The following is a 20,218-nucleotide window of genomic DNA, read 5'->3' as shown; positions in this document are numbered from 1 at the left end:
TCAACTGGTGAGATTAGCCGTCCGCGCGAGCTGCGAACGAAGGGGTCTGTGGTGGGGGCGCGCCTCTCCTTGGGGCCCGGAACCACTCGAAACCACTCGGAACCGCTCGGAACCCTAATATGCGAATACAAAACGGAAAGCAGCTAATTTAAATAATTAATAAAGACCCTCGCACGTGTAATTTGAAGATAAGCCAAATTTAATTCGGATAAATTTTATGTTAGTGTTTTATCCTATCACTTTGAGATCTGACTACATTTTCGCATGTTCGAGGCTGGTTGAAACCTGATACATGCACTTTGATGTTACCGCCTGACAGCAGCGATGTTATATTCTATTTTAAATTCCTGCGTCGTGCTCGTTCCAAACTAAACAGAGATTTTTCACTTATGATGAGGAAGAATCATCGTGGACAAATTTAAAAGAATAATAATAAAGAATTTGGAAAGATGACGTGTATAAGAAATATGTCATTTTCAATGGGACTAATTTTAATTTAATCCTTTGCGCTCGCGTGGCGCGTCTAGTAATTTTGTGAACGTACAATTTCAAATTCACTTACATCAGAATACAACTAATTATTAATTGAAATAATAATACATCGAGTCATGAACGTTCGTAGATGTTTTTCTTCGAAGTAGAGTTTTTGGTTTCACAGAAATTTATTATAAAAATGTACTGGATTTGATTTTACAGAAAAATTCCTCGAGCGCAAAGGGTTAAATTTAAATTTGTATCGGATAAGAATTTTACTCATCTCTGAATTCGACGCAGCAACATAGACGATGTTCTTATCGGGGTGGTCGAGTCTTCTTGGCGATGAAATCAAAGAGACGGGAGGATATTCACTAATCTTCATCTTTATTGTTACTGTGTAAATATGTAGGCACTGAACAAATAATGTTTCATAATTTGTTTACAAACATTTACATTTACTGATCTCCTTTTTGTTCAATCATTGAATTCTCTGCGAGCAGCTTGACGACGTTGGTCAAGTCCGCTTTTATTCCATCTGCTCGAACCGTTTTTTATTATTATTTTTTTTTTCGTTTTTTTTTCTTTTATCTCGTTAACGTTCTTACACGTAAATACCGTTATCGTCTTTCAGCATTGTATGCACTCGACCCAATTTCTAATTACGATCTCAATATTTTATCAATATATACATATATAAATATATATATATATACATATATATATTTATATATATATATATATTCGCTTCATTTTTTGTTGTATGTATACTTTAATCTCTATCCGCTAATATATTGTTCTTCTAGTCTAAAAATTACCACGATTATTAAAGATAATATATACTTCTGGAAAATTATAATTAAAATAATTGTAAATATAATAATATGTCAAACATATATGTCCTGTGTCCATGTGTAGTATGAGTGTGAAAGAGATGACAGAATGAAAAAGAGAAATGGGGCTCGGTGTGGTAGAGGAGTGGGGAGTGGGGAGGGGGAGGGGGGAGGGGGGGGGGGGAGGGAGTGGAGGATTGGAAAGGAGATTAGGAAAAAGGTGGATTGCGAAGAAAAGGAAGAACTAGATAATAAACACAAATTCTAAACTTTGGCTAATAAGAAACAATTGTTCCGCGACAAGTGGAGAACGCGACGTTGCCCCGAAACCGATTCGAATAAACATCGTCGCGTTCCCCGATGATTTTTCGAAAAATATCATTATACGCAGAGACGAGCAAAAGTTTCCTCGCGCAACAAATGACGAACGGAAACGCATTCGGATAAATTTTTATTCGTTCATACATCACTTAATTTTATAATTCCGATTGGCAATTATTATCGAAGAAATTAATTCGCTTTGGAAACGACTCGTATCCGAGAAAACATTTTGCCCATCTCTGCCGTGCGCTAAGCTAAACGAAATCGGTACAAAGTCTTGCACAACAGAGACGAACGACGCCGAGAAAAGTCCCGTGTACGAAAAGGATGCAACGTGAACGCGCGTAGTATTCATCGTTGGCGTTTATGCGTGTGGCTAGGGCCGAATTAAGGCGTGGGCTTCCGAAACGATTATATAAAATTATTCTCGTATATAAAATTTCTTTCGTATCAAATAATATCGAATCATTTTTCGCACGCGTTACGAAAAGAAATTTTGTCAGCCGATTTTTACATTATATTTACATACGTCAACTATATATTACAAGAAGGATCTTTTTCGTTTAAAAATAAAAAAGTACTGAAAAAAAAAATGATTTTTCTCCATTATTTCCTTCAACTTTGGTTCAAAATGCACTGGTAAATAATTATTGCAGCTTCGACTTCCCGCAATATTTTCGAAAATATTTACACCTCGCGCTGTATCCGTGAGTCCAAGGTCTTAATTCGGTCCAGCGTTGTGGCGAGCGATAAAAATTCGATCTCGGAAAGACAGAAAGAATCTCGAGAACACAGAGGTGAAGGGAATGGATGGGGTGGTAGTCGAACTGTTTCTGTTATTTCATCTTTTTTTTTTTTTCATCTGTATCGTCTAACCGTTTCAGCCTTTTCTTCGTGTCTCAGGTATAAAACTAAACGGGCGATAAAGCCTTCGTGTAAAACTATACTCCATATACTTTGTTCTCTCTCTATTGTGCTCAAGTGTAACAACTTCTTTGCTATACATGCGCGTATTATTTAATTCATTTTTTTTTTTGTTTGTTTAAACTTTTATTACAATGTTTTCGTTTCCCTTCGTCTTCTTTTGTATACGTATACACACACAGAGGATACTTCCCGTGTATTTGGAAAATTGACAGAGGACTCGATTGCGTTTTTGTTATACATGAGACACTGGGCAACGGCGCTGCTTGGTGGTTCGTGCTGCTGCTGCTCCCTCGACAACAAAATTTAAAACGCTTGTTTCGTATAATTCAACCCCACGATTATTATTTATTTAAATTGCGCACGTATCGGTCGTGCGACGATTTAATTCACGTAATTTCGATTTTTTTCTTTTCTCGTTTTGCAATAATTTTAAATTATGATCTTCGTATATGTCGATGTCGCGGTGGTCCGTTTTGGAATAGCTATATATATATATTTATATAATTATTATAAATATATTTCGTACGTGTAGTGTCTCTGCGTGCGCATGCACACGCGCGTACACGTATACAATAGGTCCATGCGTTATAATTCTTTTTTTTTCCATTTTTAATCTTTTGTTTCTTTCGTACGAGCGCGTGTAATGCAACGTGGTATGTAAACGTGTACCGTGTGTATGTGTGTATGTCCGTGTGTGTCACGTGTGTACGTGTGTTTCGCAGTGTATACTAGGAATGTACATAGTGTACGTAGATATAATTAGGTTGTGTATAAAACGATGATACATACTAATAATTAATTATTCGTTTATATCAAACGACACATAATTATGATATCGATTTTTTTTTTTCATTTAGTCTCATGGTACGATGGCCCGTGGGCATCGTTCGCCAATAATAGGCTATATAGTCTTGTCCTGTCTTCTCGTACAACGTCGATGTACTTCCGGCGATCATGCGCTCGGCTGGCATGATCGCGCAGCGTGAGATTACGATTATTACAAGAACCTCCCATAATGAATGGCCATCAGTCTTTGAGTAAGTTTAATCTTAAAAAAAAAGAAAAAAGAAAAAAAGAAACAGAAGCAAAGAAAACAATACAAACGTCTTTTATAAGAGATCTTCCCGTTTGTCGCTTTCGAAAAATCGAGTGGCCGCTTTTCTGCGTTGTCCGAAACAGCTATAATTATTTTCAGAGAGAGAGAGAGCTCTTTTCCGGCGATACCAAACTTAATTAAAATAAAAGAAGAAGAATAAAAGAAGAAGATATCAATGTTTTTTCTTTTTTTAAGAAAGTAGGTGTGGTATTGCACACATTGCAGGCACAACTATAGACATAGCTGTAACAATTTTAAAACCTCGTTAAAGAATCGACGAAACCATGCGCATGTCTTTAAAAAGAAAAATTCTTTAACCCATTTATCGAAGCAGCGAAGCGAGAAGATCCCTTAAATTGTCTACAGGAAATCGCTGAATCCCTTTTTTGGCGGTCCAAGGTCACTTCCCCATGCGCAACGAAGCAATAGAATAGTTAAACGACCGGGGAGGGGGGGATACAATTCCGTGGCCTTGAACGGTCAAAATATTACACCAGGAAAGCCTCGCAGGAGAGGGTCAACGAGTACCCACGTAATTTGTACTTTCGCGTTTAAAAATGATCTGTCTCCGGATAAAAGAGAGATGCATCGTAAAAAGGAAGAAAAAAGACGTTAGTTCGCCTAGCGCAGAGATGGGCAGAAGTTTTATCCAGATAAAACTTTCGAGTAACGAATAAAAGATAAACGACTTTCGATTCGTTACCCGTTGAATAAAAATTGAAACTCGAATTATAGAAAGAAATTAATATCGTGATGCATATTTAAACGATTGCTCGATCGAACACATGACTGTATCTTCTTATTTAAATAAAATTTTGCCCATCTCTGATGTAGCGTCCGACGACGTAGGAAACTTTCCAAGGATCAATGGCCGATATATAAAACTACGTATATATCTATGTGTATATATATATATTTTTATATATATATATATATAAAAGGCAAAACGAAAACGATACACGATCTAAAGAAATTTAAAATCGAGTTCTTTCCTTTCTTTGTTCGGTGGCTCGACGTTGATCCTCAAAAACATGACCATCCATTCTGGACAATCCGCGTTGATTATTAATATTAAATATTAATACTTCTAGTCGTATACTCTTGCTAGAGTAAAAGTGGTCTTGTGGCGTCTCGATTACTGAGTTTCACCGAGACGTGCATAGGCAATACAGAGTGCTTTCAGCGCATGTATTCTTGCGTTCTTGATATGCGATATAGTACTATAACCTAACAAAACTTGTCCTTACATTTCTCATTTGGTATGTCTTAGTCTTATTTTACATAAAAAAAGGTGAATAATAATAATAATAATAATTAATAATAATAATAATAATATAATAATAATAATATTAATAATATTAATAATGATGATAATGAACGAGAGAGAGAAAGAAACTACTAGTCACTTAATGTACAAGGGTTCGATAATGAGAGACACAATGAAACTCGACGATAGTTAAATTAATGAGCGAAAACAGAATGAACAGATCTATCCTCGACGGTGTTTGAACAGTTCACGAATTAAAATCATCGAACCGGGTGCAAAGAGTTCTACCGTATAAAATGATACTTGTACGCGGTAAAATGGTCGGGTTTAAGAGCACTCGTAAAGTAATCGAAAGCCCTCGATCGTTCTACGCATCGGCGAAAATAAATTGATACGTTCGCTAAAAAACAAACAAAAAAATCAAGGGGGGGGGGCGAAAAAGGAAAAAAAAACACGAAAGTAAAACGTAAAATAAAAACGAACGGAAAAAGAAAACGTAAAATAGCTTTCTCGCGTTCCGGAAAATACTACTCTGTTCCTCGTCACGCTATCCTCCTGGCTCGCGGAGCGATCTATCATTTAAACATCATCTTTATCAATTAGTAGTCAGTCGATTTTTAGAATTTTTCTCTAGAGAAAAAGGGATATATATATCTATATATATATATATATATATCTATATATATGTATAATGTTCTCACGTTCCCCATGCATTCCACCCGTTCTATATAAACCTACACTTTCTGTATGTACATACTTCACAGTACCGCTTTGTTTGTTTGTTTGTTTGTTTCTTCTTTTTTTTTCTTCTTTGTTTCGTTTCCATCTCTCCTCGTTATGTCCAAGTTAATTATCCAACGAACACACCGTCTGTGTTTTTCCTCCTCCTCCTTCTCCTCCTTTTCTCCACGACTCTTACAGTATTACACACGGGATTCACCTCGGATTACTTTACAAGTACCCTCTTCTCGTCGCGTGAGTCCTCCCAAAACGCAACTAAAGTCTTATTATCGTCGAAAAATATCATATATCGAGAATACATCTACTATACTATTTAGTTCTTACATAGTGTTTTTCTTTTTTTTTTCCCCCATTTTGCTTTGCTCGGCTTCGTTAACCGCCATATCATCGAACAGGAATACTCGTTTCGTTTTCCAGTAAAAAAAAAAAAGAAAAAAGAAAAAGAAAATAATAGTAATAATAAAAGAATTAGCCCCCCAGGCGCGGGGAGAAGTACGGTTTAAATAACGGTTTCGATTTCCCGCGTTTCCAGCGTCCAGCGTTGCGCAGACGACGACAAAAGAAAACAATCAAACGCCTCCCTCGATATACATACGGAAGTAAACTAACAAACGGAAATCGCGAGATGGCGCGCACCAACCGAAAGGCATCGTTTCGATCGATTTATTCTATTCTCGACGTTTACCCGTCGATATTTTTCCCCTCTCGTTCTACTTTCTTTTAACCTTTACCAGCGAAAGACCCGAACGCTATTGCACGGCAATATTAAAAAAAAACCAGTCGTATACATCCCTTTCCATTCGTTTCACCGTTTTCTCGTCTTTTCACCCGATTTAAAAAAAGCGCGCGCTCGCGCATGCGCGTATACACCCGCGGCGAAATAATATATAAGATTAATTTTAGGTCTCGCTACTTGCACCGATATTTACAATGGACGTTTAATGCGCGTACGTATCTTCTTCCTTTTTTTTTCCTCTCGAGATAAATCACCTTTTGACATCGATTCGTCGCTTAAATAAAAGCCACTTAAATTCTCTACAGCGTATAACATATACATATACATATATATATATATAAAAAAAAAGAAAAAGATTAGAGAAAAAGGAAAGCTCGCGCGTAATATCTAAACGTCGATTCTAAAATGTACCCCTCCTCTACGTGCGATAAATTCTACTCCATGTACCGTTTGTAAGAAAACAAAAGGGGGACGAAGCGATAGACACGAGACTGTGCGAGGAAAAAAGAAAATAGAACTCGTATCGTTTTACAAAATGGCGTGGCAGTGATTCTTAATCGTTGTACACTTTATGTAGTCTCTATGATAATTCGATATTTTAACTCGATCGTTTTCGATCCTCATAGGTAATTTAAAACTTGACGTTATTAAAGTATTCAACGTAGGAATATCGCTACATAAATCGTTATCTAGAAAAGGGGGACTTGCTGTCGATAGAAAAACAAAAGACTCAGCGATATTATAATTTCTAACGATAACGCTAACTTCATTTGCGACGCACTTCAAGTTCGCGTTACAAGAATCCGATAAACCCAAGGTTACACGGTGTTGAATTTTAATTATATTAACAATCTATCTAATTTAATTTGAGTTACGTGTTCCTGAAGATGATTTTAGAGGAAAGGTCGAAAGCGTTAAAATATCGAAGCTCGTAAAAACTGATTTAAAATACAAGGCGAAACCTTACTATCGTTAAACTGTTGTGATAACTCTTGATCAAGACCTTTGTCAAATCGTTTTGTGAGCTCAACAAAAATACTAAAAATCTTCTAAACCACCGACTTAGGAAAGGTAAGAATTACTGGATGATATTTGCTGATACGGTTGCAGCCGTATCCTTTGAATAACATAAGGTTAGGACTGATTCGTCTAAATTAGGTCTGAGTTAGGTCAAAGTTGGTAAAAACAGATCCTTTTACTATTCCCACTGATATTTACAGAAAAGCTCTCTAAGATGGCCTCCAGCAGTTTATCTGTAGAAGATGTAGAGGTGGCAGTTGGACTTGAAACACAGAGCTGTTAAGCGCACAGCTGATACGGACGATCCTAACCAGAAGACTATTGACCCAAAGAAACCACGCAATGATGACCGCGACAAGAAAATGAAGATCATTGATTTTGTTATAGCATCCCATGAAGGAATTTATGACTTGCTAAAGCTCCCTAGAGACAGTTGTCTCGACATAAGTCTAGGTTGTCAGATCCAGAAGATCTTATTTCAGTGTTACGCAGTTTTAAAACAACGCGTCGACAACATTTTGGAGACGAGGATTACAAGTACTAGTTTTCAAGTAACATTTAGAGGAAATAGTTACTCGGTGGAAAAAGAAGTTTGTTACAAACTTGTCTCGGAAAAAGCTCAAGAGGAAGGTATTCCCTTTGAGAGATTTAAGTTCGATGACCAGGCAAACTGGTATGGTCTAGCCAACACTCTCATGTGCTACTTGCGTGGGTTCGACTTGAGATTTTCTGAATTATGTCTCGGTCATCATGAAATGGTAGTACGAAGAGACGGGGAATCAACCAACTTTGAGGTGTCGCAATACGGAGTGTATGAACGCCATCATATCCTGATGGAGGGGTCTACCTTTCGTCTCGAACAAAGGAGAATATTGAAACAATCGTTGGGGCCCTTGACAGTGCTAATTGATTACATAAGATCAGATCCGAGGTTCTCCCACCAGTGGGAAATAGCTGCCAAAAGAGCACTGGCCCATGTGCCGTATTTAGACAATATTTTCCAGATTATAAAAGGCGGAAAGCCAGAAGACCTTAGGACATTAATATGTTACCTAGGAGATTTGTGTCTACTGACCACCTCTACACAGGCCACGTACATGTTTCCTCCTCCTAATGCCTTCGTGCAAATTCTTAAAAGCAACCCAGAGATTAAAAGTGTGTGCAGTTTCAAAGGCAGAGGTGCTTTTCTATTTTACAAAAAGTTTCAGTCGTTACGTTGGGAAACATGGGAGACATGGAAACCTGAATTAAATAAAATTATCTAATAAAATATATTAAGAATCACTGTTCCACGGTGGAAGCGTGTGCATACGAAAATGATACGTTAGAATCTTGTCGGCTAACGCGCACTTTTCCGAACTCTAACGATAGTTAAGGCTTCTTCGAGTTTGCAGCGGTGTATTTTTCAACAGTGTTTCGCTTACGGATCGCGACGATCGCGGCACGAGAAACGTCTATTCCTTCGAAGGACCTCTGGGCTAGGATCGCTATACTTCGATCGACCTACAGGGGCCGGGGCAGGAGGGTTGAGGGGGGTGTAGGGTGAATAATATTGTCGCTCTTTACGTGCTACCATACAGACACATGCGGCAGAAAATAGTCTAGGCATTCTTTTCGCGATACACCCTACGCGCATCGTTATTCAAAAGGAACTTCGATTGAACTTTTAATTACACGTTTCGTTTCATTCCCTTGTTTTCGTCTCGCCCCCGCTTCCTTGCTACCGAAGGCCAAAACACGATCGACATATTATCGGCTACCGGCGACTTGGATTTAAGCGAACCAATTCTGAAGTAACGAAGAACCATGTACGTATAATCGCTAGGTACTAACTTTTGCGAAGGAATCGCTCTCTAGTTCGGACACACTCTGTCTCTCTTTACTCGGAAAATATATTACGCGGCTGGTGTTGCACCCGCGGGTGCGAGATCCAAAGGTGTACGCAGAGGCACCCGGAGCAGGCCACCCGAATAACTTTCGGCGATGGGTAAATATGGTTCGGACGAATCCTGCTTGCCATTTGCTTCTAAAAATATCCAAACCAGAGATTCGCAGCGGATTGTAACTCAGGCTGGACCGGTACTAATTACCTCGAACAAACTTGTCCTCTTTTGGGGTTAGAAAACATGCAGTCGTACTTGTTTAGCCCCATTCGCTGTCAAGCGAATTAAGGGAGTGGACTCCCATGCCTTGTATGCGCTCGTACGCACTCGGGCAGCTCCACATCACTGTATACGTACACGGAACTGCAAGGGCTTGCGTATTGTCCTATTTTCGTCTCGACAATGCAAATTTGAGACCTCTCAATAGTCGGTTCCGCTAGATAAATGTTCAAACTTGTACGCAAGCTCCTATAGGTAGAGTCTACTTTTACTTTTTTGTGTCATAATTAATAATATTCAGCACTATTTCGCGATCAAAAGAAGCAATATAGTGGTGCGACAGTCCTGCCGCGTTGTCTGAACTAACATACGCTGCTGAATACGCTGTTAATTATAGACTACCTATAGGAGCTTGCGCACAAGTTTGAACATTTATCTAGCGGAAACGACTATTGAGAGGTCTAAAAATTTGCATTGTCGAGACAAAAATAGAATAATACGCGAGCCCTTGCAGTTCCGTGTACGTATACAGTGATGTGGAGCTATGTGAGTGCGTACCAGCACATACAAGGCACGGGAGTCCACTCCCTTAAGAGCGTTTCAAGATTTAATATAGATGTGTAATCTAAGTAAAAAATTATATTAAAATTATTATTTTAAATAAAAACATTATATAAAATTCTTGTTTACCCTTTCTAAGAATTCCTAACTCAAACGGCTAGAAACAGGGACCAAATGCAATAAATCTGCGTTATACCTCGTAGTTGGCAGCGAATGGGTCAAAAAGCCTTCGCTTTAAGAGGGCTTTGTAGGTGTCCCTTCGCAGCAATAATACACAAAAATTCTTTTCATCCTTATCCATAATTCCAAGCAAGATCCGTTGGGCAGCGGTACCGTCTACCGCCTAAAAGTCAACTGAATTTCGCGTGGCCTGTTCGGGACGTCCCGGCCTGTACATCCCCTGTCTTTGAATCTCCGATCAACTCGAGGCTCTCCCTCGATGCAACGTCCAGCCAGGTGCCACGAGGACGATCGTACACGCGAGATTGTCTAAAAGCTACTCTCTGCTGGCGTGCGGCGGAGCGTCAACGAATGGGAGGAGAAGGCAGCGACGATGATAACGTTTCTCAGCGGGGCACGCGGTGTCCCCTTTTCTTCTACTTCAAATGAAAATTCGTGAGAAAGCGGGTAAACACGTTCGAGTAGAAACTGCGCGGGCACAGCTCGGACCTGTTGTAGCTAGCGCTCGGTGCACGGGGATTCGCCGGCTGCAGATAAGGCCTGAATAGTTAGGGTTTGCTGTTGTCGTTGTTCAACGACAACTGGTCGGTGATCTTCTGCTGCTGCAACGGTTGTTGCTGCTGCGTGGTTTGCTGCGTCACCTCGCTTACCGCGCCGCCGCTCATCAGCTTTGCGTTGTTGTTCTCCGTGTTCGAGACTTTCGCGTACTCTCGCTTGCGCGGCGTGTTCTCCGTCTTCACGATGGTGATGTCAGGGTTGTTCTCCAGGACGGAGGTGGCGGCCTTCGGCACCGCCGTCGGCACGTCGATGTAACCGCCGCCTTCCCGCTTGATGGGCGTCGACGACGGCGGTGTCCCCGCTGTGGCCGCGTTCGCGTTGATCTTCTGCAGGATGTCGTTCATCGTGTCGTTGTTCTCCGGCGTCTCGTTGTTCCCGTCGATCGCGCCCGACGCCATGCTCAGGTCCCCGGCCAGGGAGATCCTGTCGGGGCCCTGCAGCGTCGACAGATAGGTCGCCAACGTATGGACGGTCACATTGAGGAACTCTGCGGCGCGGAACAACGTGATCTCCTTCCTTCGGAGCTTGGCCAGCACCTCCGCCGGGCCTGGCTCGGACCAGAAGTCCCTTACTCTGCGAACAAACGCGTCCAAGGATTCGTCGATTAGAGATCACTGTCCTTTGTCTGAGGCGAGAGGAGAGAAACGTGGGAGACAGTGGAGTTTGGAACTTGCGAGGAGTCCTCTGACAGTGGAGGTGATATATTAGGGAGGAGCAGATTCACACGGAGTGATCAGAGAGATGGGGTACCATCCCCGTAAGCTCCAGTAAGGTAATTGAGATAAACGTGGGAAGATTTGGATCGAACTGAAGGACGGGGAAGTCGCAAAGGCGCTGATCTTAAATCATTTATGAATAGAAAATGATGTGGAGATTCTAAATGTAGAAGACTCGATTAACACGTTCCGCGCCAAGCCGCGACAAGATTGATATATTATCACACAATATTTCATTACATCATCAATCCATAAATAGTTCGCTTGTTTAAGGCAGTTTGGTGGAAATATATTTTACAGAATTAAATTTGTCATAAAATATACGTTTTCAGCGAGTTAAATAAATATGTCTGCGTGTATTACAGGTAGTAAACGTGGCACGGAACGTGTTAAGAATTTCGTGGCGTGTGAAACTAGAAGAACGAATACGCTATGAATGACTTATTTTAATTTACAAATTCTATTATACGCTGAAACCTGACTTTGCACTCCCACGTTCCCTTTATTATCGTTCATCGATGTCTCTATCGTCGAATTCTGTCAGAAGCTAAACACGATTTGGACAGTAAAGGGTTAATTGGCACTTAAGGCGTTTCGAAATCGCGATTCCTCGAAGTGGAAGTAACGAGTGGCCGTGGCTCTAACGCGAGGTCTGCTCGTAAAGCACAGAGAAGGCAGTAACCGGTCGCGACAAAGGAGGATCGAGAACCATCGAGCGCGGCTTCCATTTACCTATACGGATGCTTCAGGCAGCCATAACTGTCGCGATATCTGCCGTAGAGGGTTCCATAGGACACGCCAAGTATCTCGGCGGCAGTCTTCATTTCCAGTTCTTTGCTCTTAATGGCGTCCATAACGCGTCGCGTGAACGGCTCCTCCCAGAACTCTTGGCGGCGTCCCGTCGTCAGGTAATCGTTCATCTTGACGACGTCTCGGAATTGCTCGGGGATCGATGGATTCGTGGCGTTGGAATTCGAGGGTGTAGAGAACACTGCTGGAAAAATCAAACGGACGGACCGGTGAGCGAAGGTGTTCGAAGCGATACGCTTGTTGAGAGACAAGAGAATGGGCCGGCTAGGAAGAAACTCAATTATACAAATAAAATTTAAACTCTATCCTACGTCTATCGCTGAATCGTTATCATGCTTGGCATACTTGGCATACTTGGCATGCAGTCAGTCTCATAAATATTCGTACCCTCTGTGTTTATTGGAGGTATTTCTCTAAATTAAATGATAGCTTTGTGTTTCATGATAAATATTTATAGGAACAAACTTTTCACATGTATATGTTTATAATAAACACCCTCTATGTCTATTAAAGAAATTTGTCCAAATTAAATGATGAGTTTGATGTTCCCAAACAAATGTTTCATCGCAAATATATACATGAATAAACCTTACACAAGTATATTTTTATAATGAAAAATTTATTTGGAAACATTAAACCTATCGTTTCATTTAGACTTTCTTCAATGGACATAGACGGTTCGAATATTTATGGGACTGTATATTCTTACAAGACAATATTGTAAAGTAACGAAGCTTCGATCATAGAAATAGAAAGAAGTATCGAGTACCCCTCTATAGTTTTTAATCCTCGGAATCTCAAAAAGTCGAAGATGTTCAAGTTTTTCTTAGAAAACGAAACGCGTCGATACTGATCGCTACTAGCCTTTCGTTTATTGTTCGAGATTATTCAAGACAGAGGACGTACCTTTCTTTTCCTGGTCGCATATGCTCTCGTCCTTGGACATGTACGATAGCTGCAACAAGCGACAGACCATTAAAATCACTCTTTCCGTAATCGTGGTAGGTCCTTTCCTAAGTCTTTGCGTATTTAACTATACAAGGAGGCACAAACGTAATCGTGCCGTTCGGAAACAGACACGAGTACGTGAATCTAGTTCGTACAAGTTAGAATTGTACAAGATTAACACTGATATTTCTCTTAAACAATTCAGTACACTTTACTGAAACGAAAATAGGCAAAGATTTGAGAAACGACTTGGCGGGTAAGTTTGGAATCGAGTCAAGCGTCTCTTACCACCGGCAGTGGCGTTTCGTTACTCTCGTTGATCATCATCTCGTCGTCCCAGCTCTCGTGGTCGCCGCCCTCGCTCATCATTTCCTCCTGGGAAATCGAAAAGGTTAGAACAGACGCGTTAGACGAGCCAACTCTCGATGGCTGTCGATGCGGTATCGCACAGTGGAGGAACGGTCCTGTTTAGTCTGAGACCTCTGACCTGATACCATCTATCGCAGAGTTCTTTTCAAGATTTTTCTTACACCTTGCAGTAGATAGAGCGTTGCTTGAATTTTGTTTGATGTTATAGTAAATATTTGAGTACCAGATCAGTATCAGTAATTGAGTATCAAATCAAAATGAAACACTGCGATAAAGGATTAATCGGAGTAGACGTCTTTAACACGTTGATCGCCACGTCATAGTGCTGTTCACTGAAGAACTTAAAAAATTGATTCCAACAGTTAAGTGCCAAAGAAAATGGATTTCAACGAAATTCTTGAATTTCGATAAAGATGCAAAAATAAGTACCATAATAAATGTTTAATCTCTTAAGGTAAGATTCAAGCTCCAACAGTCTGGGACCAAAATGTGATGTTTATTAATCTATTATTAATCTATTGGCCTGTACAATACACCACGAGCCAGACTCGTGACCATCAATTTTGTTCCGAATATCCGACCACGAGTCTCACACGTGATTGTAGCTCAAGATTTTAATTATGTAGTTTCCAGTAGCCCCTAAACAAAATGTAAACACAGTAGAAATATTCAAGAGTATCTGGCAGTCAACGTGTCAATGGGAACCTCAGGGTGAAATTAACGCGTAGATGGAGTTAAGAAACGATAGTCGACGTACATTTCCAGTAATGCAGGTGATTTTCGGTGTGAAGACGTCGTGTGCCGAGGGTGGATCGTCCAGAGGCGGACGCCCTCTGCGTCTCTGTTTCGGAGGCGGTGGTTCGTCGGCGTCCCCTTCCCTGAGGACCGTCTCGACGCCTGGAGGTGCCGCGCCGGGACTGTGACCGCTGTTGCTCAGGTCGTTTTGCGAGGAATCGCTGCGCCAGCTCACCTCGGCCAAACCCTTGATGTGTAAATCTTCCGCGGTTTTCAACAGGGACGACAGTCTCGTCTGAAAGGACCAACAGACGTTTTTAATCACGCTGCACGAGACCCAGAATGCTTCGAGGATCCACATTTCCTCTGACTTGGAGGTCTTGCGATTCAATGACTCGCAAAATTTCAAATGATTCAGGTTGCTTTATCGATAGAGGTTTATTGAGAGCGTGCGTTGTTTTATCTACATTCTGTTCTGTTTTAACGACGGTGTGTTCTCTTTTATCGACGAAATACGTCCTAGCCTAACTTCCAGACCTATCTTCCTACTCTACATCTCACATACCGTCAGAGATCATCTACGATTTTCAGGAAATTCTTGTTTTACAAGTTTGAATTTCGAGTGCACGACAAGGACGGTCAATTGGCTGTTCGTAAAGAGTTCTGGGTGACTTTTTGACTTCGCCACGGTGATCATGACCACTCCAGCTCAAATTTGGTAGGAATGCTTTCGTGATCCTCCGCACGATGTAGACGCATCCTCGGACTAATCAAGGTAAGTACAGAGTCCTCTCTTTCTCGCCCGACGTTGGCGCAAGTGGTTTAACTGCTTCTGGAAACAGTTACCGAGTAAGGCAAGCGATACGTTTAACCGGGGCTGCTTTCGATATCCTCCACCATTCCCTTTGGCGGTTCGAGCATAAATGGAATAATATACGGACGGGGTCGTTTCAGCGTTTCTGGCACGAGTCCCCCGCCATTTTTGCCGTGGCGAAACGTAGCAGCGTTTCTTCGACGGAGTCTCGCAAGAAATTTTCACGAGACCGTCGGCGGAGCTTGGTCAATCTAATTATCCTCCGCGGGGGGAGCGGAAAAGCTGGAGGAAAAAGCGATTACGCTGGAATAGTAAAAATTAGCGATTCCATTAATCCTGGCGGCTTCAATTTGCGCGGGCGAAACTCGCGGGGTGGGATCTCGGGGTTGGCCTGTTTCGAGGAGACTTGGCCGGTATTAAGATTAAGCCTTTCGCGGCCTGGTTCTTCGTAGTACTGACTCAGACGTAGATACTAACTCGGACTTTAGGGAATACGTAGTGTTTTTTGAATAAGATGTTTCGATGCTTCTGGAGTTAAATGGCACATTGGTGTATCGAGTGCAAACCTGATCGAGATTAGCATGACGTTACTCAAATCCAGACCTAACTCTGCACATAGATTAGGGTTAACTCTCCACTGATATACAGTCAGTAAATATTCGTACCCTCTATGTTAATCGAAGAAATTTGTTTAATAGTTAAATAGTTGGTTTGATGTTTGCAAGTGTATGTTTGTATAAATACAGTCAATGTAAGAAGTATTTGTACAGCAACCCATTTAAAATAAATGGTTCCTGTACGAATACTTATTACACTGACTGCATGTTGATTTATATATAAATATGTACACGTATAAGCTTATTCGTATACATATGTATAATGAAAAATTCATTTGACGATATCAAAACTGTTATTTAATTTAATCAAACTTCTTCAACAGACATAGGGGGTACGAATATCTATGTGATTGGCTGTATGAGCCGTTCATTGCACAAATCGATTAACTCCATAAAGCAATAAGTTCGGAAAGTTATTATAAATATTAGGTTGTCCCGAAAGTTTCTTTCGCGAAGTTGCACTCAATTATTTTATGTGATCGTGTTTATATAAATAGACAATCCAATTTCACAGATATTTATATTGTAATGGAGTAATGGAGCAAAATGAATCGTGCACAATTCAGTAATGTAACATAAAACGTAAAATATTGTGCATGTATTACTTATTAATAAACCGAAAGAAACGTTTGGGACAACCTAATATAAAAAATCATGATTATACCGAATGCTTCGACGCATAAATTTCGGATTTTTCAAAAAATCGATTCGCGGAGTGAACGGCTCGTATCGGTGTCATTTGACCCCTGATAGAAGCTAGCCGCGGTGCCGATCGATCTTATCCAACGAATCAAATTTGAACAATTTTTTCATCGAATTCAATTACGATCCCGAGGGGGGGGGGGGGGGGGGGGGGCGCTAGTAGTAGTAGTTGTAGTAGTACACGCGAGCGAATCCATTTCCCATGTTTCCAAATCGTTTCGTACCCGCATTGCGGCAACTCTCCTCGCCGGATAATTACATTCTCGATCGCGGTATCGATAAATCGATCGTTGATACTTTGACAATGTTTCGGAAAATTCCCGTCGCCGTGCGATCGGCTCCGTCGCTAGAGGCGGCCGAATAATAAGGGAAAAGTCGATATCGGCTAGAATGGTGAGAAGGGGGTGGAGGGGAGGGGGAGTGGTGGCAGCAGCATTGGCGGAATAGGTCCAATTATTATTTGCCAATTTTCGCTGCAATAATGCAGGCGCGACCGAGAGAATGCTAAATAATATTATGGGAACTTTCTACGAACGGCGCAGCGGCTTTCTATCGGCCGCGGCTGGAATTGGAAAAATGCTTATGTGGGTCAGCGTCTCCGGCGGCGCGACCGGGAATAATGTGTATTTCAGAAACCAGCCGCTTTCGTTTCTCGCCGAGGCAACGGAAAAAGCGACGGTGGTCCCCCCCGTTCACCTCCGTTCCCGCGTCGCGCAAATCCGATCGTGCTGCAAAGCTCCGGCCGATCGAGCAGATCCAAGCTGCGATGATTAGCGATGGGATCGAGCACCTCCCGACTACTAAACTCCGAGTATTTCAATGAAAATAAAGTTACGCCAATTTTCGTGTTCGAACGTAAGGCACACGGCGCAACGGATTTGAAATTAGTGTTGCAAACAGTTTGCGCTCTTTGTTTTACCTAGATCCACGGTCGCATGCAACTAGTTTCAGAGTAGTTTGAAACTGATCGGTTGCGCCGTGTGCGATCGGCCAAAGTCAACATATTGAACCTCGATGGATTCATTTTTTATATGCTATTAAGGTCGATTCAGACTATACGACACGGGCCGGCACCGACACGACAAAACATTAAAAAGGTGTCGCCGTGTACGCGACTTCCAATCGAACTGACTCGCCAACTCCTGAGCGACGGACTATACCTGCGGCGTTGCTCTATACTGTCTCGCGAGGTTCTACCGCACTCTGTTTCCATAAATGCACCTAGGAGCCCCCGGAATGATCCCTAAATTACATGATTTCAATTGATGACTTCGATCGATGATTTTCGATTGAATAACAGTAAGAATTCTTTGTGCGGTCTATTCATTCGAGGATGATTGTCATCATTGAAACTGGCTTGTGCTCGTGAGTAGATACCGAACGCGATCCCATCCCTACTCGTGATGCACGCCGAGCGTTGTGCATTTTTCGCGGACGAAACGTGGCCAAGGAGAAAGCTCACGAACCCAGCTGCCTGATCACGAATAGAAATCCCGGAAGAACTAGCAGCTCTCCTATGGGGATCTTCTTTCCGACCTGAATTCGATTCCGCGTTACAGTCTGGGGGACAACGTAAGGCTGGGAAGGTGATAATTAACTCTGAGGTACTCCAGTGGAGGTCTCACAGGCTTCTTTTAACAAAAACTTACAGGTCCTAAATACAGGAAGGGCAAAACTAATTTATTATTAACGCAAAACTGAAAACACAAAGCCTGTCCCTAAGCGACTAATGTAAACAAACGCAAAACGTACCTCGTTACTCACTTCCGTTTGATTACATTTAAAAGTGATAAACGAAACCAGAATAGTCTTCAACCATAATATTTCTAGCGAGTGCCAGTAACTGAGCTGTTTATGAGTAGATTAGGTCTAAACCTGAAGGTCCCTAAAAGAAGCCCAAACCTAGTGTTTCCTATAGGTAAGCAAAGTCTCTATAAATGCACAAATATCTCTACCATGAATGCACTGAAACCATCCCGAACATTGGATGGTATACTCCCTGGAGGTCTTTGCACTCGAGAGGTGAATCTCAGTCACCATTAGGTTTCAAACAGCAAATATACAATACCTCACATGTTTCTTTAGGTTTAATTTCTTTAATTTCTCGAAGTGTCAATAAAATGATTGTCGGTGAAGTAAAGGTGACCTTATTTTAAAATCTAGATAGCTTAGAATTCATGGCAATAGAATGTTAAGAAACATCTCGAGTTGCTGGTAGATACCAGAAAAAAAATCCTCGAGTGCAAAGGGTTAACTCTTTGGGGCACGGTGGGATTAAAAATGTCCCACGTTTTTGATGGACCGTAATGCATGGTGGGACATTTTTAATCCCACCTCGAAATTTTGCATTAGCTGCATGTGTATAAATGTGATACCTTTATTAATAACAATATAACAATTTTGTTTGATTTAAAACGCAATAAAATTCCTGTGCAACATGGGTCTATTTTGTGACCTGAATTCCTGTGGCGCAAAGAGCTAAACCGTGAAACGCATTTTAAGTCCACGCGAATAGCTTCGTAGAGTCCATAGCACTCAAAAGGTTAAATTAGAGCTGTTATTCGAAGAATCACGGATGAAAAGGTGCTCATCTTCGGTTAATTATCCGAAACTTGATTGATACCGTGGTTTCCGCGACTCTCCACTAAAGAGACAATTCCCATCGATTCCTGCATATCCCTAGCATACCTCTGCCTAGTAAATTTCCCCTCCGATTCCTGCATATCCTTACTACACCTCTGCCTAGTAATCTCACCAATGAGTCCACTCCCAGGTTTCCTTTTCCTCCCTTTTTCCGCTCAGCCTCCAACCTCCTCTACTTTTTTCCGGCTGCCACCTTCCCGATGGTTCCGACGATAGCGATTGCACGTGTTCGCTTTTTCGCACGGAAAAAAGCGACCGAATGGCTAACACCGCGATGCGGATTTACCATACGTCGTAGACAGGACGAAGGGAGGCAAGAAGCCACGGAATCGCGAAAGCCAAAGACAAGGCAACATACCGCGATAAATATGTCAGCGTTAACATACGCTGCTGCTAGAGAGCGGACACGGGAATTCCCCGCATCAAAAATGCGCCAGGATTCCCCCGATGAAATTCTCCGGCGGGTAAGGGACTCGTTCCTAAGTTTACGCGGTCGGTTTTTCTTCCGCGTTACCTGCACGGTTCGCATGGTTTTTGTGCAGCCGGGAACGGGTGCTATCGATCGAACGCGGTCGTTATTAGTTAATTAACCGGTGCTCATTGGTCGAGCGTAATTTATCTTTTTTCGCGACGCAAGACTGAGCGATGCGGACCGTTGCGGAGTCTGCTGTTGCCTTTCTTGCCGCGGCGGATATAGTTACGAGCTTGCGAAAGGTGGTTGGTTGCTTCTTCCACCGAACGAAAAATGATGTTTCAGCGGGATTATTGGTAAGATGTTCCTGAATCGAAGATGGAGAGCGAGGCTAATCGGTTGACCAGGAATGTTTATGCATTTAATCGCAACGATAATACACACGTACCGTTTAACACTTTCGCTGCGGACGAAAATAAGTAGCCGTTCGCTGGGAGCTGCAATTATGATATTTTTTTTTAATGAAAAATTTCTTACAAACGTTTGAATATGATTATTTTAAAAAACATATATTTGTGGTAACTTATTTTATATATAATATGATTGCCGAACAAAAAAAATGAAAACTGAAGAACA

At 41.5% G+C, this 20,218-nt stretch overlaps 1 protein-coding gene across 16 annotated transcripts in view; it reads right to left on the bottom strand.

Annotated features, from left to right (window-relative positions):
• Positions 1-3,146: 3,146 nt before the first annotated feature.
• The window catches only part of LOC128877785 (uncharacterized), a 175,466-nt gene continuing 158,394 nt past the window's right edge, over positions 3,147-20,218 (bottom strand). For 15 of the 16 annotated variants that reach the window (XM_054125296.1, XM_054125295.1, XM_054125293.1 and 12 more), the window contains 5 exons: positions 14,417-14,689; positions 13,579-13,665; positions 13,249-13,297; positions 12,265-12,526; positions 3,147-11,389 (listed from right to left, as the gene is read on the bottom strand). In XM_054125296.1, coding sequence (XP_053981271.1) covers positions 10,807-11,389; positions 12,265-12,526; positions 13,249-13,297; positions 13,579-13,665; positions 14,417-14,689 — 1,254 coding nt within the window. In that variant the 3' untranslated portion in view covers positions 3,147-10,806. The remainder of the gene's footprint in view (positions 11,390-12,264; positions 12,527-13,248; positions 13,298-13,578; positions 13,666-14,416; positions 14,690-20,218) is intronic. The other variant, XM_054125307.1, reaches the window with a different exon arrangement.

The sequence above is a fragment of the Hylaeus volcanicus genome, chromosome 6 (assembly GCF_026283585.1).
Source record: "Hylaeus volcanicus isolate JK05 chromosome 6, UHH_iyHylVolc1.0_haploid, whole genome shotgun sequence".
In the NCBI taxonomy this organism is placed as follows: Eukaryota; Metazoa; Arthropoda; class Insecta; order Hymenoptera; family Colletidae; genus Hylaeus; species Hylaeus volcanicus.
Note: the sequence above shows the minus strand (reverse complement) of the source record. Positions and strands in the feature narration are given on the sequence as shown.